At 33.9% G+C, this 15,111-nt stretch overlaps 1 protein-coding gene across 1 annotated transcript in view; it reads right to left on the reverse strand.

Moving 5' to 3' along the window:
- Positions 1-575: 575 nt before the first annotated feature.
- Positions 576-15,111, reverse strand: part of APPBP2 (amyloid beta precursor protein binding protein 2) — a 65,470-nt gene continuing 50,934 nt past the window's right edge. The window contains exons 7-13 of the mRNA XM_074223540.1: positions 9,055-9,122; positions 8,808-8,913; positions 7,974-8,098; positions 7,182-7,267; positions 6,086-6,276; positions 5,312-5,477; positions 576-4,140 (exon numbers count right to left, since the gene is read on the reverse strand). Coding sequence (XP_074079641.1) covers positions 3,887-4,140; positions 5,312-5,477; positions 6,086-6,276; positions 7,182-7,267; positions 7,974-8,098; positions 8,808-8,913; positions 9,055-9,122 — 996 coding nt within the window. The 3' untranslated portion in view covers positions 576-3,886. The remainder of the gene's footprint in view (positions 4,141-5,311; positions 5,478-6,085; positions 6,277-7,181; positions 7,268-7,973; positions 8,099-8,807; positions 8,914-9,054; positions 9,123-15,111) is intronic.

Genomic DNA, 15,111 nt, shown 5'->3' on the forward strand with positions numbered 1-15,111 from the left:
CAAATGCATACCTAGTACTCTTCAATGTGGTGATTAATCTAGAATTCAGGTTTTTTTAAACTTCATTTTTTCTTGGCAAGAATTGAGTTTATACAAAGTCAAAGGTTTAAATTTGAGTTCTTTTCTATGACAAGAAAACAAAACCTCAAAAGGAGATCTGGGCTTACAAGTAAGCATTTTTCTGGCAAGAAGTTTTACATGAATATAGTTTGTAGGCAGCACAGGCAACAAAATATAGAAATTTAAAGTCAAGGACCAGGTCATATACTTTGCTGTTCAATGAATCCCTGTTTCAAATTAATCCCAGCACTGGGAAAATAGGAAGTAGAATATGCATCATCTGGTACTTTAGAAGCAGCACAATTCAGCATCTGGGGGAATCATTTTTAGGATATCATAAGCAATGACCCATTTTTTCTAATAAATTAGGCCCAACAAAAATTTTTTAAGTCCTTCCTCCCAACCCCACAAATAAAAATCCACCTTGTGTGCAATAAGTTTAAACAGGTATCTAGATAACAAACAGTAGTGAGTGTCCTTCTACAAAGCAGCGGCAGAGATTTGTTGGTAATAGATGGCAATTCCACAACACCCCCCCCCCAGCCTGGGGGAACCACAACAGCCTACAGCCTAAGAAAACATGTGAAACCCTAATCTTAATGCAGGGCTGAATGGGAATAGGCTAGTGTCTAATGAGTGCTTATCAACACACTCAACTTCAGCAGTGCTAAACTTCAGCAGTGCTAAACCTCAGATGGATGACTGGGGAAGAGCAGGAATAAAATTAGAGAAAAGGTAAGAACCAGGTCCACTCATGAATTCATCCACTCCCCCAAAACCCTAAAGCTTTTGAATACAACATAACCATTAGAGAATTCACAAAAGCGAAATGTTTTCCAAGTACTGAGTGAGCATAACACAATTTTATTTAGTTCATTGAAGTTTTCACTCTTTAAATCATGGTCACATGGTCACATTCATCTCTTTCCATCACATAATGCTCCCCTATTAAAGGAGAAAACTTACACTTACCAGGGATTGTTCCTCATTAACATCAGAAATTACTACAGTAAACTGACAAGTCCCTCTTTTATTTTCACCTTTTCTCTTTCTCTGAAAATGGGAAAGTTTGCATTAAATCATGAAGGTATATGAGTTCATGTAACTTACATCAAAATGATATTAAGGGCTCAGTTTTAATTCCTTGGAGAACAAAGGCAAATACCCCAAGAAATACTAACATTTTTCTGAAAGGAAGTAGTGCTTGGTTATTACCACTTGAAATATAGCCTTCTGAGTTTAGACTTTGGATAACTTACTGTTTTATCACAAAGTTAAGTAAATTCAGAAACTGATAATGAATTTTGGGGAAATTGTCTTTTACTTGATTAAATTCTGAGAGAGAGAGAGAGAGAGAGAGAGAGAGAGAGAGTGTGTGTGTGTGTGTGTGTGTGTGTAACCCTCCCTCTAAACACTCCCCACCAAAAAAATTGGGGAGGGGCGTTAATTTTTATCCTTCATTTTTTTAAAATTACTTTTAAAGGTTTTTGCAAGGCAAATGGGGTCAAGTGACTTGCCCAAGGCCACACAGCTAAGTAATTATTAAGTGTCTGAGGCTGGATTTGAACACAGGTACTCCTGACTCCAGGGCCCATGCTCTATCCGCTGTGCCACCTAGCCACCCCTTGGGGGGTTAATTTTAAAACATAGAAGCATGGAAACACCATGTGGAAAAAAAAAATTATACTAGTCATTCCTATGTTGCCAATACAACAAATGACTCTTTAAAGACCAAAAGAAGGATTAGTCTATCCTGTAAGTTATCTTTGGGGGAATTTAAATAACTACCATTATTCATTAGGACAGAGCTAAACAGCTTGAATACACTACATGGACTACTAGTAGGTTTTTTAAAAAGCTGGCTTTTGACATCAGATTGAATGACTAAAACCAGCTTCACATTTTTTTTGCTGATATGCCAATGCAATCAATTCATAATTTTAAAAAATTAAGATACCTTTGCAATTAGTAAAACCAAATTTCTACATTAAATACCAGTATTAGGAATCTTTCCTGCATTTCTCTTCCCTGCCCCAAGTCCCCTGCAAAACTAATAGACTGCAAAATAGTAACTTAAAATTTTGCTTAGTAATTTAAAGTGTCTGAAATCAATGGTTTTTTGCACTCAACTTGGGAGATAAAGATTTCCACCCCACCCCTAATGTTAAAAACAAAAACACATTCACTCATACAAGTATCACTCCAAGCTTTAGCTAGAAGTAAAATCTCAATAGCCAAATCATGAAAACCCCTGAAAATAGGGGGGAAAACCCAGACTTTTAACTATAGAAGCACAATTTGTGCCACTATAATAAGAATTGAGGTAATAGCAAAAAAACTTTTTGTTTCTAAATTGCTACATAACATAAACATTCTCAAATTTGTATATTACCCAAATATTAAATAATTTGACTGAATTATAAAAAAATCACCTTAAAACCCAATAAACAAAAAAAATTAAGACGAGCTAGTGAAACAGGCATATAGTGTTAGGGGAGCTTTATAATTAACTGATGATTTTCTAGCAAAAGTTTCTGGTCCTATGATTATTCACCACAGAAATGAAGCATCACTAAAAGATCTATTGTACTTTGGGGCCATTCCTCCTCCCTCTATTTCTACCTTTTCTCAAGGACCCCATTCTACTACAAAATGCACAGTACTATAAAGTCCCCATACACAGAACTGGATTTTTCCACAAAATTATTTGCCAGCATACATGTTACTGTCTCAAATACTGGTAAGCTGAGGGGAGTGGCTGCAGTATATATTTAAGCATCTCTATGGTTGCTTATGGCATCAACATTTGTGTACCTTTACTAAAGCCATGCCACTGCCAACTTCATTTCTATTATTTTCAAAAAACTCTATTACATGAATATAATTTTTGTATATCATTGATCATCATACATCTAAATGAAATCACCCTACTGATAAAGCATATATTCAGGGGCAGAAATATTAAATTAAAGCAACTGGTCCAAATAACCTCAGGCTATAAAGACTGGTCCTCTTTAGATCCTCCTGGTCCTTTCATGAAAAACTGTAAGAGTTTCCACTTTGCTGTACCAGAAAAAAAAAAAAACAAACCAAAAAACTCCGAACAAAAATAACACCAAAAAAAACCCAAACAAAAAAAAAAAAACCTAAGATTGCTGATCTACCAGATCTTCTATTACTTACAGATCAACACTGGTCCAGTTCAGATGAATTAACAGTCCTTCCCTTGCAACATAATGTTGTTCACAACACATTTCTGGAATGGTTCTTCTCTACTTCCCTTAATAAGGCAGCCAAACCTAACTCAGGGCATCCTCTTTCATTAGTATTTGTGATTAACTTTTCTATATTGCATATAAAGACTGTTTTCCATAAAATCTTTTTACAATACAGTATTGAATACCTCCACATGGAAGAATTATTTGTTAAAAACAGTTGTTAAAATCATCCTTTCATAATAAGAATGCAACTCTTTTAAACTCTTAAATAGTTTTATTTAGGGTTTTTCTTGCAGGCTCTCTGCAAAATGACTTCCTTTGAAAAAGAAAAAAATAGGATCTTCTAGTGTTTGTTCTACTAGGTTGAAAATGTGAGCCAGACTATTACACATGCTGTACATGCTGATAAGAAATTGATTACGCGCTTATGCCTATGGGCACTCTGTGAGACAGGGGTTACCCAAACAGGGTCTTAAACAGGGTCTTCAATGGACTGGACCAGTGTTTCAACGCAAATTCCAGTCCCAGAAAACTACATGGTTTTGATTTCACAGTATGAATTCCCCTAGAATCTGGGAAAAGGTAAATTGGTTAATTGAAGTTCACCCTCAGCAGCTCTGTCCTTCAATATTCTGAGACATCAGGAAAGATTGAACCACTTCTTCAGTGGACTGTGGGCTGGTGTTTACATCTTCCAGAGCATCTGTCACTGAAAACTGACGATCCCGCAAGCGATTCCAATTGGCAAGAATATTGTGGTATTCAAATACTTTCTCATAATTGCCAATTGAATTATAAAGTTTGATGAGACCTCGATAATCGTACTCTAGTCCACTGTAGCCTTCACCAAAAAGTTTCTTCCCTAAAAAAAGAAAGAAAAGAAACTTGGGCAAAACTATAATTACATATTCAATAAGAACAAATCAGTTTTTAATATCAGGAGCTTTTATCCTTTTGAAAGGAATAAAAACATTTTTTAGGATCTAATCATATCTGTTTCTTTAACTTAAACTGTTTTACATGGTTAGTTTATGAGAGGCAAACTTTTTTGAGAAAGAAGGAAACTATTTAATGGTAATAAGGAACTTAAAGTCTATAAGATAGTTTTAAGCCTATTATTCATTTCATCCAGCCCTTAGAACAAACAACAAGTTGGGATAGTCCTAATTATATCCAGTTAAAAGATGTAAGCTTTTATTGTACAAATATAAAATGGATTCTCCACAAAGGCCTGAAAGTGTATATGTATATGTGGACACATACATACACACACACACACACACATCAACATATACACAACACAGAATCACATTTGTTGCACATATATACAACAGTATGCAAGCAAATTGGGTGCCTATCAATTTACAGAAATCTCTATAGATGAAATTCCAACTAAATTTGTTCTTTAATAACAGGAAATATTTCTAACAGAGGAATCCAAAAGTAAAAAAGGTTAAATTACTTAATTATGCTGACATAGATAGAAAAAAGGTTCTCCAAATTAGCTTTCCTGGTTCTGAAGGATATCATAAAACTACCATTTCACTATAACTCCCAACAATTATTTATCCTACATAGCAAACATACCAAAGGTGTTAGATTTTTTAATGAAGAGTGTCAGCCAATGACCTCACATTTTAATTTTATCTTTCCCCATATGAAGTTCAATACTAATAATGGAGTTAATCTGTCCATCTCATAAAACACTACAAAATGTACAAAGATTTTAAATCTATTATTTTTCACTGAAGCATTATCTAAAAGTGTACTTATATGATTGATTTAAACCAGTCAATTACCTCCTTTGCTAATCTAGAATATTATACAGTTAAAAAGAAACTAGGTCCAAAATTGATGCATACGAGTCCCTTTTAGGCAAATTGTATGATTCGTGTATACTCCAGTGGTAGTTTTTATCCATAGTAGTTCTAAGATGATTAAAATTTTTGTAATGTAATTCTTCTTAGGAAAAATATTGTATGATATGTTGCTTAATTTAGTCAAGTGAACTGGAAAGAAGTTAAATGATGTACCAATTGCTATTGATCTCAAGTAAAGTTTCTCTGCATTTTCGTATTGATTCATGTCATAGTTATACAAAGAAGCCAGATGTCCCACTGAAAGGGCCACTTCATAATCTTCTTGACCAAGAAGTTGCTCCTTAATCTGAATTGCTTTGATGTGCATTTCTTCTGCTTCCTGAAAGACAATTAAGCCAAGATCCATCAAAATTCAGAAACACCCCACATTTCCAGAATTTTAAGGAGTAGAAAGGGCCATCAAGAGGTCTAATCCAAATCCTATCTGAAACAGAAATTCCAGCTATAAAATTTCTGGCAAACTGACATCCAGTTTTCAAATGAAAATTTCTTTGTAAGGAATTAAGTTTTACTTGCTTGGGGCAGGTAGATGGCACAGTGGACAAAGCACCAGCCCTGGAGTCAGGAAGACCTGAGTTCAAATCTGACCTCAGACACTTAATAATAATTGCCTAGCTATGTGATCTTGGGCAAGTCATTTAACCCCACTGCCTTGCAAAATACAACAAAAAAAGTTATACTTGCTCTCAAGTTCAGTAGCTTGTACCCAATAAAGACACTTTCCCTCTCTCAAGAGGAACCATTACACTCAAGAAAAACATTCATTATGAAGCTGGTGAACTGCCAATGATATATGTTGACTATTTCACATGCTTTTCTATGGAGTGATTTAATAGATGCAGGGAAACACAATACATTATATTCTTACACAAAAGTCACTGTTCTACACAAAAGAGGAGATAAATTTTTAGACAAAGACATCTCTACCTTAAATTTTCTCATAGATTGATAAAGTCTTCCAAGGTTGCCATAGTGTTTTGCAGTCTGAACATTAAACTCCCCAAAAGCTTTTTTAGCTAGTTGGAGAGAAGACAGATGCAAATCGTGAGCTTCTTGAAGAAGCCTCTGTTCAGTTTCCTTATTATGACAGTCAATTGCGATTTCCTCCAAAATAAGTGCTGAAAAAAGAAAATTAATGTATTTCACAGCTAGAAATTGAAATTACAACACACAGAAATCTAAACCAGCTATGGAAATCACTCATGCTTTTTAAAAAAAGAACAGCCCCCCCCCCCAAAAAAATAATGGGCCAAAATTAGGGTTATCTAATTTTGGAAGAAGTACCTAATTATCACCATTTAATCTCCATTTCACATTTGGCATTTCAAACAGTGACATATTTGTAATTTATATAGTTGTGCATTAAGTTCTTAGTTTTTACACGAGTTCACAGAATTTTAGTGAATTTTACTTGATTGAAAATTTGTGAAAGAGATTATTTTAATCAGAAAAGACAAATTTTAAAATATATATTAAAGTACTGGCACAGTTCTAGTAAAAAAAACTGTGAAATCACATGTTGTAACATCCAACCTCTAATCACACATCAATGAAATGAACTAACTTAATTCTCAAACATATATACTATGTGCCTGTTCTAAGATAAACAAAGAAGTCTGCTCTCTGGAGCTACAACAAAAGCTCAAAAACTGAGGTGCAAAGACAAAGTTAGACCCATGTTTAACAATGAGGTCGAGATGACCTAATATTAAGATTAAAGTAGGGTATTTCCAGTGCCTGGCAAGAAATTCTGACAAAATAAAACAATTACATCCATATCACAATATCAATTAGTACAAATAACTTCTCCAACAAAATTTGAAAATATAATCAATAATGCTCACCAACTTTATTAACCACAAGTCCTTTATTAGACTTATAGTCAAATCATTTAAAACATACTATTTTATATTGCCTAGCATATAATCTAAAAAGTATCTACATTAAGTCTATCCAGTCAGACAAAAAGAAATAAATCATTATTCCAATCTTGAATGCCATAAAACCAAATTAGAAAAGATACCTTTCACTCTCTTTGAGGAAGCCAACAGAAGATGATCTTCTGGAAGGATATGATTAATGATTCCAATGGCTCGTTCTGCATGGAATCTGTAATAAGAGTTAAATCATATTTTATGATCAATTAGTTTGTAGCTTAAAAACAAAATCCTCAATCTATAATACCATAACGGTTGCAAAATAGATTTGGCTTTTAAAAGGAGATCAGCAGCACTGTGTTGAATTTTAATTATTTAGCATCAAATTTATAACACTGTCCTTGGGACTCTTCACTAGAGAATCAACCAGTTCATTAACAGAAAAAAATAACTTAATAATTTACTTTTATTCCTATAAAAATCAAACTTTTTGGACAGGATCCAAGAGAAATGCACCTCATAACTTTTGTTACAGCAAAACTCTGTATTATTTGTATTGTACATGTGCCAAGTGAACTTTGAGAAATGTGGATATAAATAACTCACATTAATATTAAAATGCAAAATCTAAATGAAGAACTTGATTATTATTATTCTGTGAAAAATACAACCTTTCTGAGGCTTAGATTCTTATCTGTAAAATAAAGAAGGTTGACCTAGATAGATTTAGACCTAGAAGGGATTTTAGAACCTATGTTATTAAGAACTAAACAATCTATAATGATTCAACTATACTATGTAGTTTCTAACTTTTGGGGAGGAGAGGAGTACAAAGTTATTTTGTAAAGCATATTTATTCCAGTAGCACTAGAGGAAACTACTCCTCCAGGAGGCCTCCAGGACTTTTTCTTCTGCTGGAGAGGAACTGAAGTACTTACAATGCATTGTCAAATTTTCCAGAACTATATTGGTGAACATAAGAAGAATAAGCCAAGTCTTCATGCGCTGTGGCTACATGGATATTTTTTCCTCCAAACACTGACTGTCGAATATCAAGGGCTGTCTGAAATATTTGTTAAAAGAAATTATATTTAATCAAGAATACTTATAGATCATTTCATTTCTAATTTAACCAATCAAAACAGTTATGTGTATACGTTTAAAAAATTATTACTATTCAAATTTTATAAGCTATATAATATGCTAATAGCTTCTTACATTTTAAAACTAAACCTGATGACTATTTTTAAAAACTTAACTGAAGATATATATACATATGTTTAATTTTTTAAGATTTTGTCTTAAAGGGTAAGGAATGGAATTACAAAAATGTTCATGCAGAACTTTTTTTATGAAGCTGACTTCGTCCTGTTAGTGAAGGAGGGCAACTTGGATGCTTTCGCCACTAAATAATAGTTATGTGGTTTTCCCTTGAGCAATTACATTAACCATAATCTTATTGATTTAATATCTCAAAAATGGTAGTTAATATGTAATAATATCAAGGCAAGTAAAAGGAAGATACTTTTATCTAGTCACAATAAAGGCTTAATTATAATGCTGGCTTTTCATCTAACAATAAAAAAAATAAGCTAGCTTTTCAACCTTAATTATTCTAGAAAATTGATAATTATTCATTTAAAGTGGATAAATACCAGTTTGACCAGACCTATTTTTTGCAAACTACATAATGTTACAAAAACAAAATCTTTGTAAACAGATTATAGGTGGGGAATTCAAGGACAAAAAAAAAATGTCAATTTTTAACATACCTGATAAATTGCAACAGACTGGCAGATATTATCTACATTGAGTAAGTAAAATCCATAATCTAGCAGTGTATCTGAATATTTTGGGTGTTTGGCTCCAAAATGTTCCCTGTAAAAATATGCAAAATTAAAATCTAAGGGCTTAAAGGACGTATCTTTAAAATATACTATTTTCCACTCAATCCTTTTAAAAACATAATTACTCAAGTTTTCATTATATGGGAATATAGTTTTAATAATGCTCGCTTACCGTGCTAAGTACACTGCATGTTTTATTAACTGTTCTGCCTTCTTAAATTCACGTTTTACTACACATGCCTAAAGATTAAGGAAGAAAAATCATTAAACATATTCAACACAAATGGTTAGACTAATATTAAAAAGAAAAATTTCAATAATAAAAGTTATTTTTTGTAAATGTAAGCTATATTTCATAAAGAGTATGACACACATTTCTGATATTTAGTAAAGCAAACTATCACTAGGAACACAAACTTATGGAAGAAGGTCAGGAAGGCAAAGCTAGATCCACTAAAGCACTGAATAAAAGTCCATTCTATGCTATCCATCCCAAAGAAAGAGTTGAAAGTGTATGAATACAGACTGAAGAACATTTTTTTCACTTTATGTTTCTCTTTCTTAGTGGAAGGGGGATTATGTTTACTTTTAGAATATGACTATTGTAGTATTGCAGTAATGTGCTTCATGGCTACACATTTTTAACCTATAACAAGTAACTTGCTTTCTCAATGGGGAAGAATGGGGTAGGAGGAAGGGAGAGAATTTGAAACTCAAGGTTTTGGAAAGTAAATGTTGAAACTTTTTGCATGAACCTGGAGTAAAAAATAAATTTAAAAAATTAAAATAAATAAAAGGTCATTCTAAATAATGTCCATAAAATGCAGTTCGATCCTGCAAGATATCTTCAAATTACATTATCTATTTTGGCACTGTATTCCACATATTCTCATTTTGAACTAAGATTTGCTATATTAACTTATTGGTCACCTTCTAAAGTTTTTCCTATTTAATAATTTGTGTTTTGAACTGTGAAAGTAACTTCGTGTGAATCTAGACCTAGTGAACAACTTTGTTTTTTAATTTTTTTTAATTTTTTTTTTGCAAGGCAGATGGGGTTAAGTGGCTTGCCCAAGGCCACACAGCTAGGTAATTATTAAGTGTCTGAGACCGGATTTGAACCCAGGTACTCCTGACTCCAAGGCCGGTGCTTTATCCACTATGCCACCTAGCCGCCCCCCTCCAACTTTGTTTTTTAAAATCATTAATATATCATTTATTTGGATCAAATATACGCTTACATCTTATATTAGTATTTGTCATTTATGTGGAACATAAGAAGTAATTCAGTCTGTTCTGAAAGAAATCATGAGAGACAAGACTTGAGAAAAGTCTGGAAAGACTTGCATGAATTGATGCTGAGTGAAGTAAGCAGAACCAGAAGAATATTGTACACATTAACAACCAAATAGTGAAATGATCAACCACGGAGTTCACAGCTTTTCTCAGAAGTTCAATGATTAAAAACAATCTTGAGAGACTGTTATGGAAAATGACATCCAAATCCAGAGAAAGAATAATGAAGTCTGAATGCAGAGCAAAGCATACCATGTTCACTTTTAAAAATTTATTTTTTGTTTCTTTCTCAAAGTTTTTCCTCCCTTAGTTCTGATTACTCTATCAAAACATGACTAATAGGGAAACATGTTAAAACACAAATATCCATGTACAACCTATATGGTATTGTTCACTGCCATAGGAAGGGGTAAAGAGAAGGGAGTGTTGGTAGTCCTAAACATGGCCATTTTTTTTTTTTTTTTTTAGGTTTTTACAAGGCAATGGGGTTACTTGCCCAAGGCCACACAGCTAGGTAATTATTAAGTGTCTGAGGCCAGATTTGAACTCAGGTACACCTGACTCCAGGTGTACCAGTTTGACCAGACCTATTTTTTGCAAACTACATAATGTTACAAAAACAAAATCTGTCCACTGCACCACCTAGCCACCCCGTAAAGATGAAATTTTAAAAACAGAATCCCTTTTATAGGTTTGAAGAAATTACACAGCGATTTATTGAAAAATGTAACTATTTGAATAAACTATTTCTGGAGAATAATTTTTTTTTATTTAAGGCATTGGGGTTAAGTGACTTGCCCAAGGTCACACAGCTAGGTAATTATTAAGTTTCTGAGGCCACATTTGAACTCAGGTACTCCTGACTCCAGGGCTGGTGGCTTTATCCACTGTGCCACCTAGCTGTCCCATATGAACTGTATTTCTGAAGGAATCTTGTCTTTTTAATAAATTATTAATTTCTTTTCAATTACATGTAAAAACAAATTGTAATACTGATTTTTAAAAAATTTTGAGTTTCAAATTCTCTCTTTCCCCCTTCCCTGATGGTAAGAAATTTAAAACAAAATATTCATATGCTGTCAGACAACACATATTTCATACTGTGAAAGAAAACTCAGACTCACCCTCCCCACTAAAAATTCAACAATGAAAACTTAAAAAAAAGTATTCTTCAGACTGTATTTAGATTCCATCAGTCCTTTCTCTGGAGAACAGCATTTTTTATCCTAAGTTCTTTGAAACTGTCTGATTTATAAAAGTTAAGTCATTCACCATTGATCACTTTGTCAATACTGCTGTTACCATGTACAACGTTCTAGTACTGCTCACTTCACTCAGCATCAGTTCGTGTAAGTCTTTTCAGGTTTTTCTAAAATTCGTCTGCTCATCATTTGATATAGCGTCATAGTATTCCATTACAATTATATACCAGAATTAATTCAGCCATTACTAAATTGGCAGGCATCTACTCAATTTCCAATTCTTTACTACCATAAAAAGAGCTGCTATAAATATTTTTGTACATATTAAGTCCTTTTCTAACATATTAGTCAATCAGATAGATGAGGTAGTATCTCAGAGTTGTTTTAATTTGCATCTCTCTAATTGTGACTTTGATCTGATTTTTTCTTCTGAAAATTGTTCATATTCTGTTCATATTCCCAATAGGGGAATGACTTGTATTCTTATAAATTAACTCTGTTCTATATATAGGTGAGAGATGAGGCCTTTATTAGAGAAACTTGCTGTAAATTCCCCCTTCTGCTTTCCTTCTAAACTGCATCGGTTTTGTTTGTGCAAACCCTTTTTAATTGGGATGCTATATCATTGACTTAATGCAATTGAGTGCTTTACCATTCCATATACCTATGTTTAATGTTGATATGGCACCTTTCAGCAAAATGTAGTTTCCCTGCTTAATTCTTTTAATTAGATCTATTTTATTTTTGTCTGAAATCATGACTGCTACTACAGGCTTTTTTTACTTCAGCTAAACAATATATTCTGCTCTAGCTCTTTACATGTTTATTTTGTGTGTGTTTCTCATAAATTACACATTCTAGGATTCTGGTTTTGAATATACTCACTTATCTGTTTCCATTCTATGAGAGAGTTTATTTCATCCAGTTATAATTATGTCTATTTCCTTCTGTCCTATTTTATTCCTGTTCTCCCCCCCCCTTCTCTCTCTCATCCTTCCTCCATGTGTTCAATGTGTTTGGTTCCTAATCATTACCTCCCCCAAAACTGTCCACCTTGCTATCAGCACCTCTCCTCCCCTCTTCCCTGTAGGGGGTATGTCTTATTAGGGGGTATCTTTATTAGGTAATTTACTCCATTCTATTCATTTCCCCTTCTTGTAGTGCATCTCTCTCATGCCTTAATTTAATTTACTTTTGGATATCATCCTATCAAGTCAAGTCACAGATAAGTGCTCTAATCTATGTACATTCCTAACTGCCCAAATAACTAGAAAGGTCTTAGAAATTATAACTATCATCAAGCATAAACAGTTTAATCTTACTGAATCTCGTTTGTCTTTCATATTTATCTTTTTATGCTTTTCTTGAGTCAGTTTTTGAAAGCCAAACTTTTTCTGTTTAGATCTAGTCTCTTTATCAGCAATGCTTGAAAGTCCATTATTTCCATTAATTATTCATTTTCACCCCAGAAAGATAGTAGGTAAGATTTGTTGGGTAGGTTTTCATTGGCTGCAATCTAAGTTCCTCTGTTCTCCAAAATCCAAAATTCAAGCCCTTTAATCTTTTAATGTAGCAGCTACTAAATCTAATGCTATCCTGATAGTAATTTCATGATATTCGAATTTTTTCTTATGCCTACTTGAAATATTTTCTTCTTAATCTGGGAGCTCTAAAATTTAGCTATAATAGTCCTTGGAGTTTTCATTTGAGAATCTCCTTTAGGAGGTGATCACTTATGTCTTTCCCATTTCCATTTTCATTTTACCTCCTGCTTCTAGATATCAAGGCAGTTTTCTTGACAATTTCTTGAAAGATGCTATCTAGGCCCTTTTTTTTTGATCATGGTTTTCAGCTAATCCAATAATTCTTAAATTATCTCTCTTGGATCTCTTTTCCAAGTCAATTGTAGACATTTCATATTTTTTTCTTATTCACTTAATTTTTGTCTTATGGAATCATTAGTTTCCATTTGCCCGATTTTAATTTTTAAGGAATTATTTTCTTCACTGAATTTTTTAAACTCCTTTTCCATTTGGTCAATTTTACTTTTTAAGAAGTTAATTTCCTAACTGAACTTCTATACATCTTTCTCTAATTGGACAATTCTGATTTTTAAGGAGTTCTCTTTGGTAGATTTTTTTTTGTCTTACTATTAAATACTATTTACTCTTGTATTGCTTTTTTAAGATGCTGTGTATTTTTCCTCTACCTCAAGTTTTTGGGGTTTTTTTAGATTTTTCAAGACAATGGGGTTAAGTGGCTTGCCCAAGGCCACACAGCTAGGTAATTATTAAGTGTCTGAGGTCGGATTTGAACCCAGGTATTCCTGACTCTAAGGCCGGTGCTCTATCCACTGTGCAACCTAGCCAACCCCTCCTCTCTTGAGTTTTAAACCCTTTCTGAAATTTGCCAGGAATTCCTTTTTGGGCCTGAAACTAATTCACATTTTCTTACATGGTTGGCATGTAGATGTTTTGTCATAGTTGCTTTCTGAGCTTGTGTTTTAATCTTTCCTTCCACGCTACTAGCTTTCTATGTTCAGGTTTGTTTGTTTTTTTTTGGTTGTTCTTTGTACATTTCCCCAATCTATTTTTTTATTTCTAATTTTATGTTCAACTTTGGCTGTGATCCTGGGATGAAGAGGCCACTGTCCCAAGCTTCAGAGTTTTGGGACTGTTGTGCTAGTTTGGGGGAAAGGGCAAAGTGTCTACAAATGGTTTTACAGGGTAGTACGATCTAAGGAGAGACATGACTGCTCTCCTGGCCTATGAGTGACCAGAAGCATTCATTTATGCCCTGCAACTATGACCAGGGTCCACCACTCTCACAGGGAAGTATTCTTCCTTTCCCTGGGATGATGACCCAGAACCAAGTAAGGGGTAATGCAACTGAGTCTTGTTCCTGCACCAGGAAAGGGTTCTGTGTAATCTCTTTCTGACCATTTGTCTAATCCCCTTAGCATTTGTGGGCTGAGAGCTCTGGACGTTGCTAGATCTGATTTAATTTCTCCCAAGACTGGCTACTGGCTTGCTGGGGAGCAGCCTGAACTGAACTGTGTATGATCCCAGTGAGACAGAGCTTTCCTGTCAATCTTCTAAGCTGTCATGGACTGGAAAACTGTTTTCAATACATCCTTTTGTTACTATTTCAGAAATTGTTGTGGACTTATTCTAATGGTGTTTAGAAAGGAATTTTGGAGAACTCAGGCACGTGTTTGTTTTTTTGCCTTCTTAGCTCCACCAACCTACACCCCATCTTGCTTTCAAACCTTGATTCTACTCAAAATACCTGTGATTAAAACATACAGGCTTACCCACAGACATGCTAGTTTCATTTCTTCAATGTTTCTATCTCATTCATTTCCTTTTCACTAAGTCCTCTAAAACCCTGTTTTAGTGTAATGAACTATCTTTCTGCTTCCTTGCAATTACTTGAGCCCCAACCATTAGATATACTCCATCCTTGACCTTACTCTCTCTAGCACTTTAATTCCCATTTTGGGCCTTTTGGGGGTAAATATGCTTCTGGTTCCTCACTATCACTTCCAGATGCTCTCACTCTCATTTAGCAACTTTTTCTGCTTTGAGATTCATTTCATTGGATATAAATACGCCATTTGATCCTATATAATCCCTAAATTTCCTTATTCCCTAGTAGTTATTATTTATCAACCATCAGGTAATTCTCTCTCCTTTCTCAAGAAGTACAGTTCTTGGGGAAGCTAAGTGGTG

This window comes from Macrotis lagotis, chromosome 2 (genome assembly GCF_037893015.1).
Source record: "Macrotis lagotis isolate mMagLag1 chromosome 2, bilby.v1.9.chrom.fasta, whole genome shotgun sequence".
Lineage (NCBI taxonomy): Eukaryota > Metazoa > Chordata > Mammalia > Peramelemorphia > Peramelidae > Macrotis > Macrotis lagotis.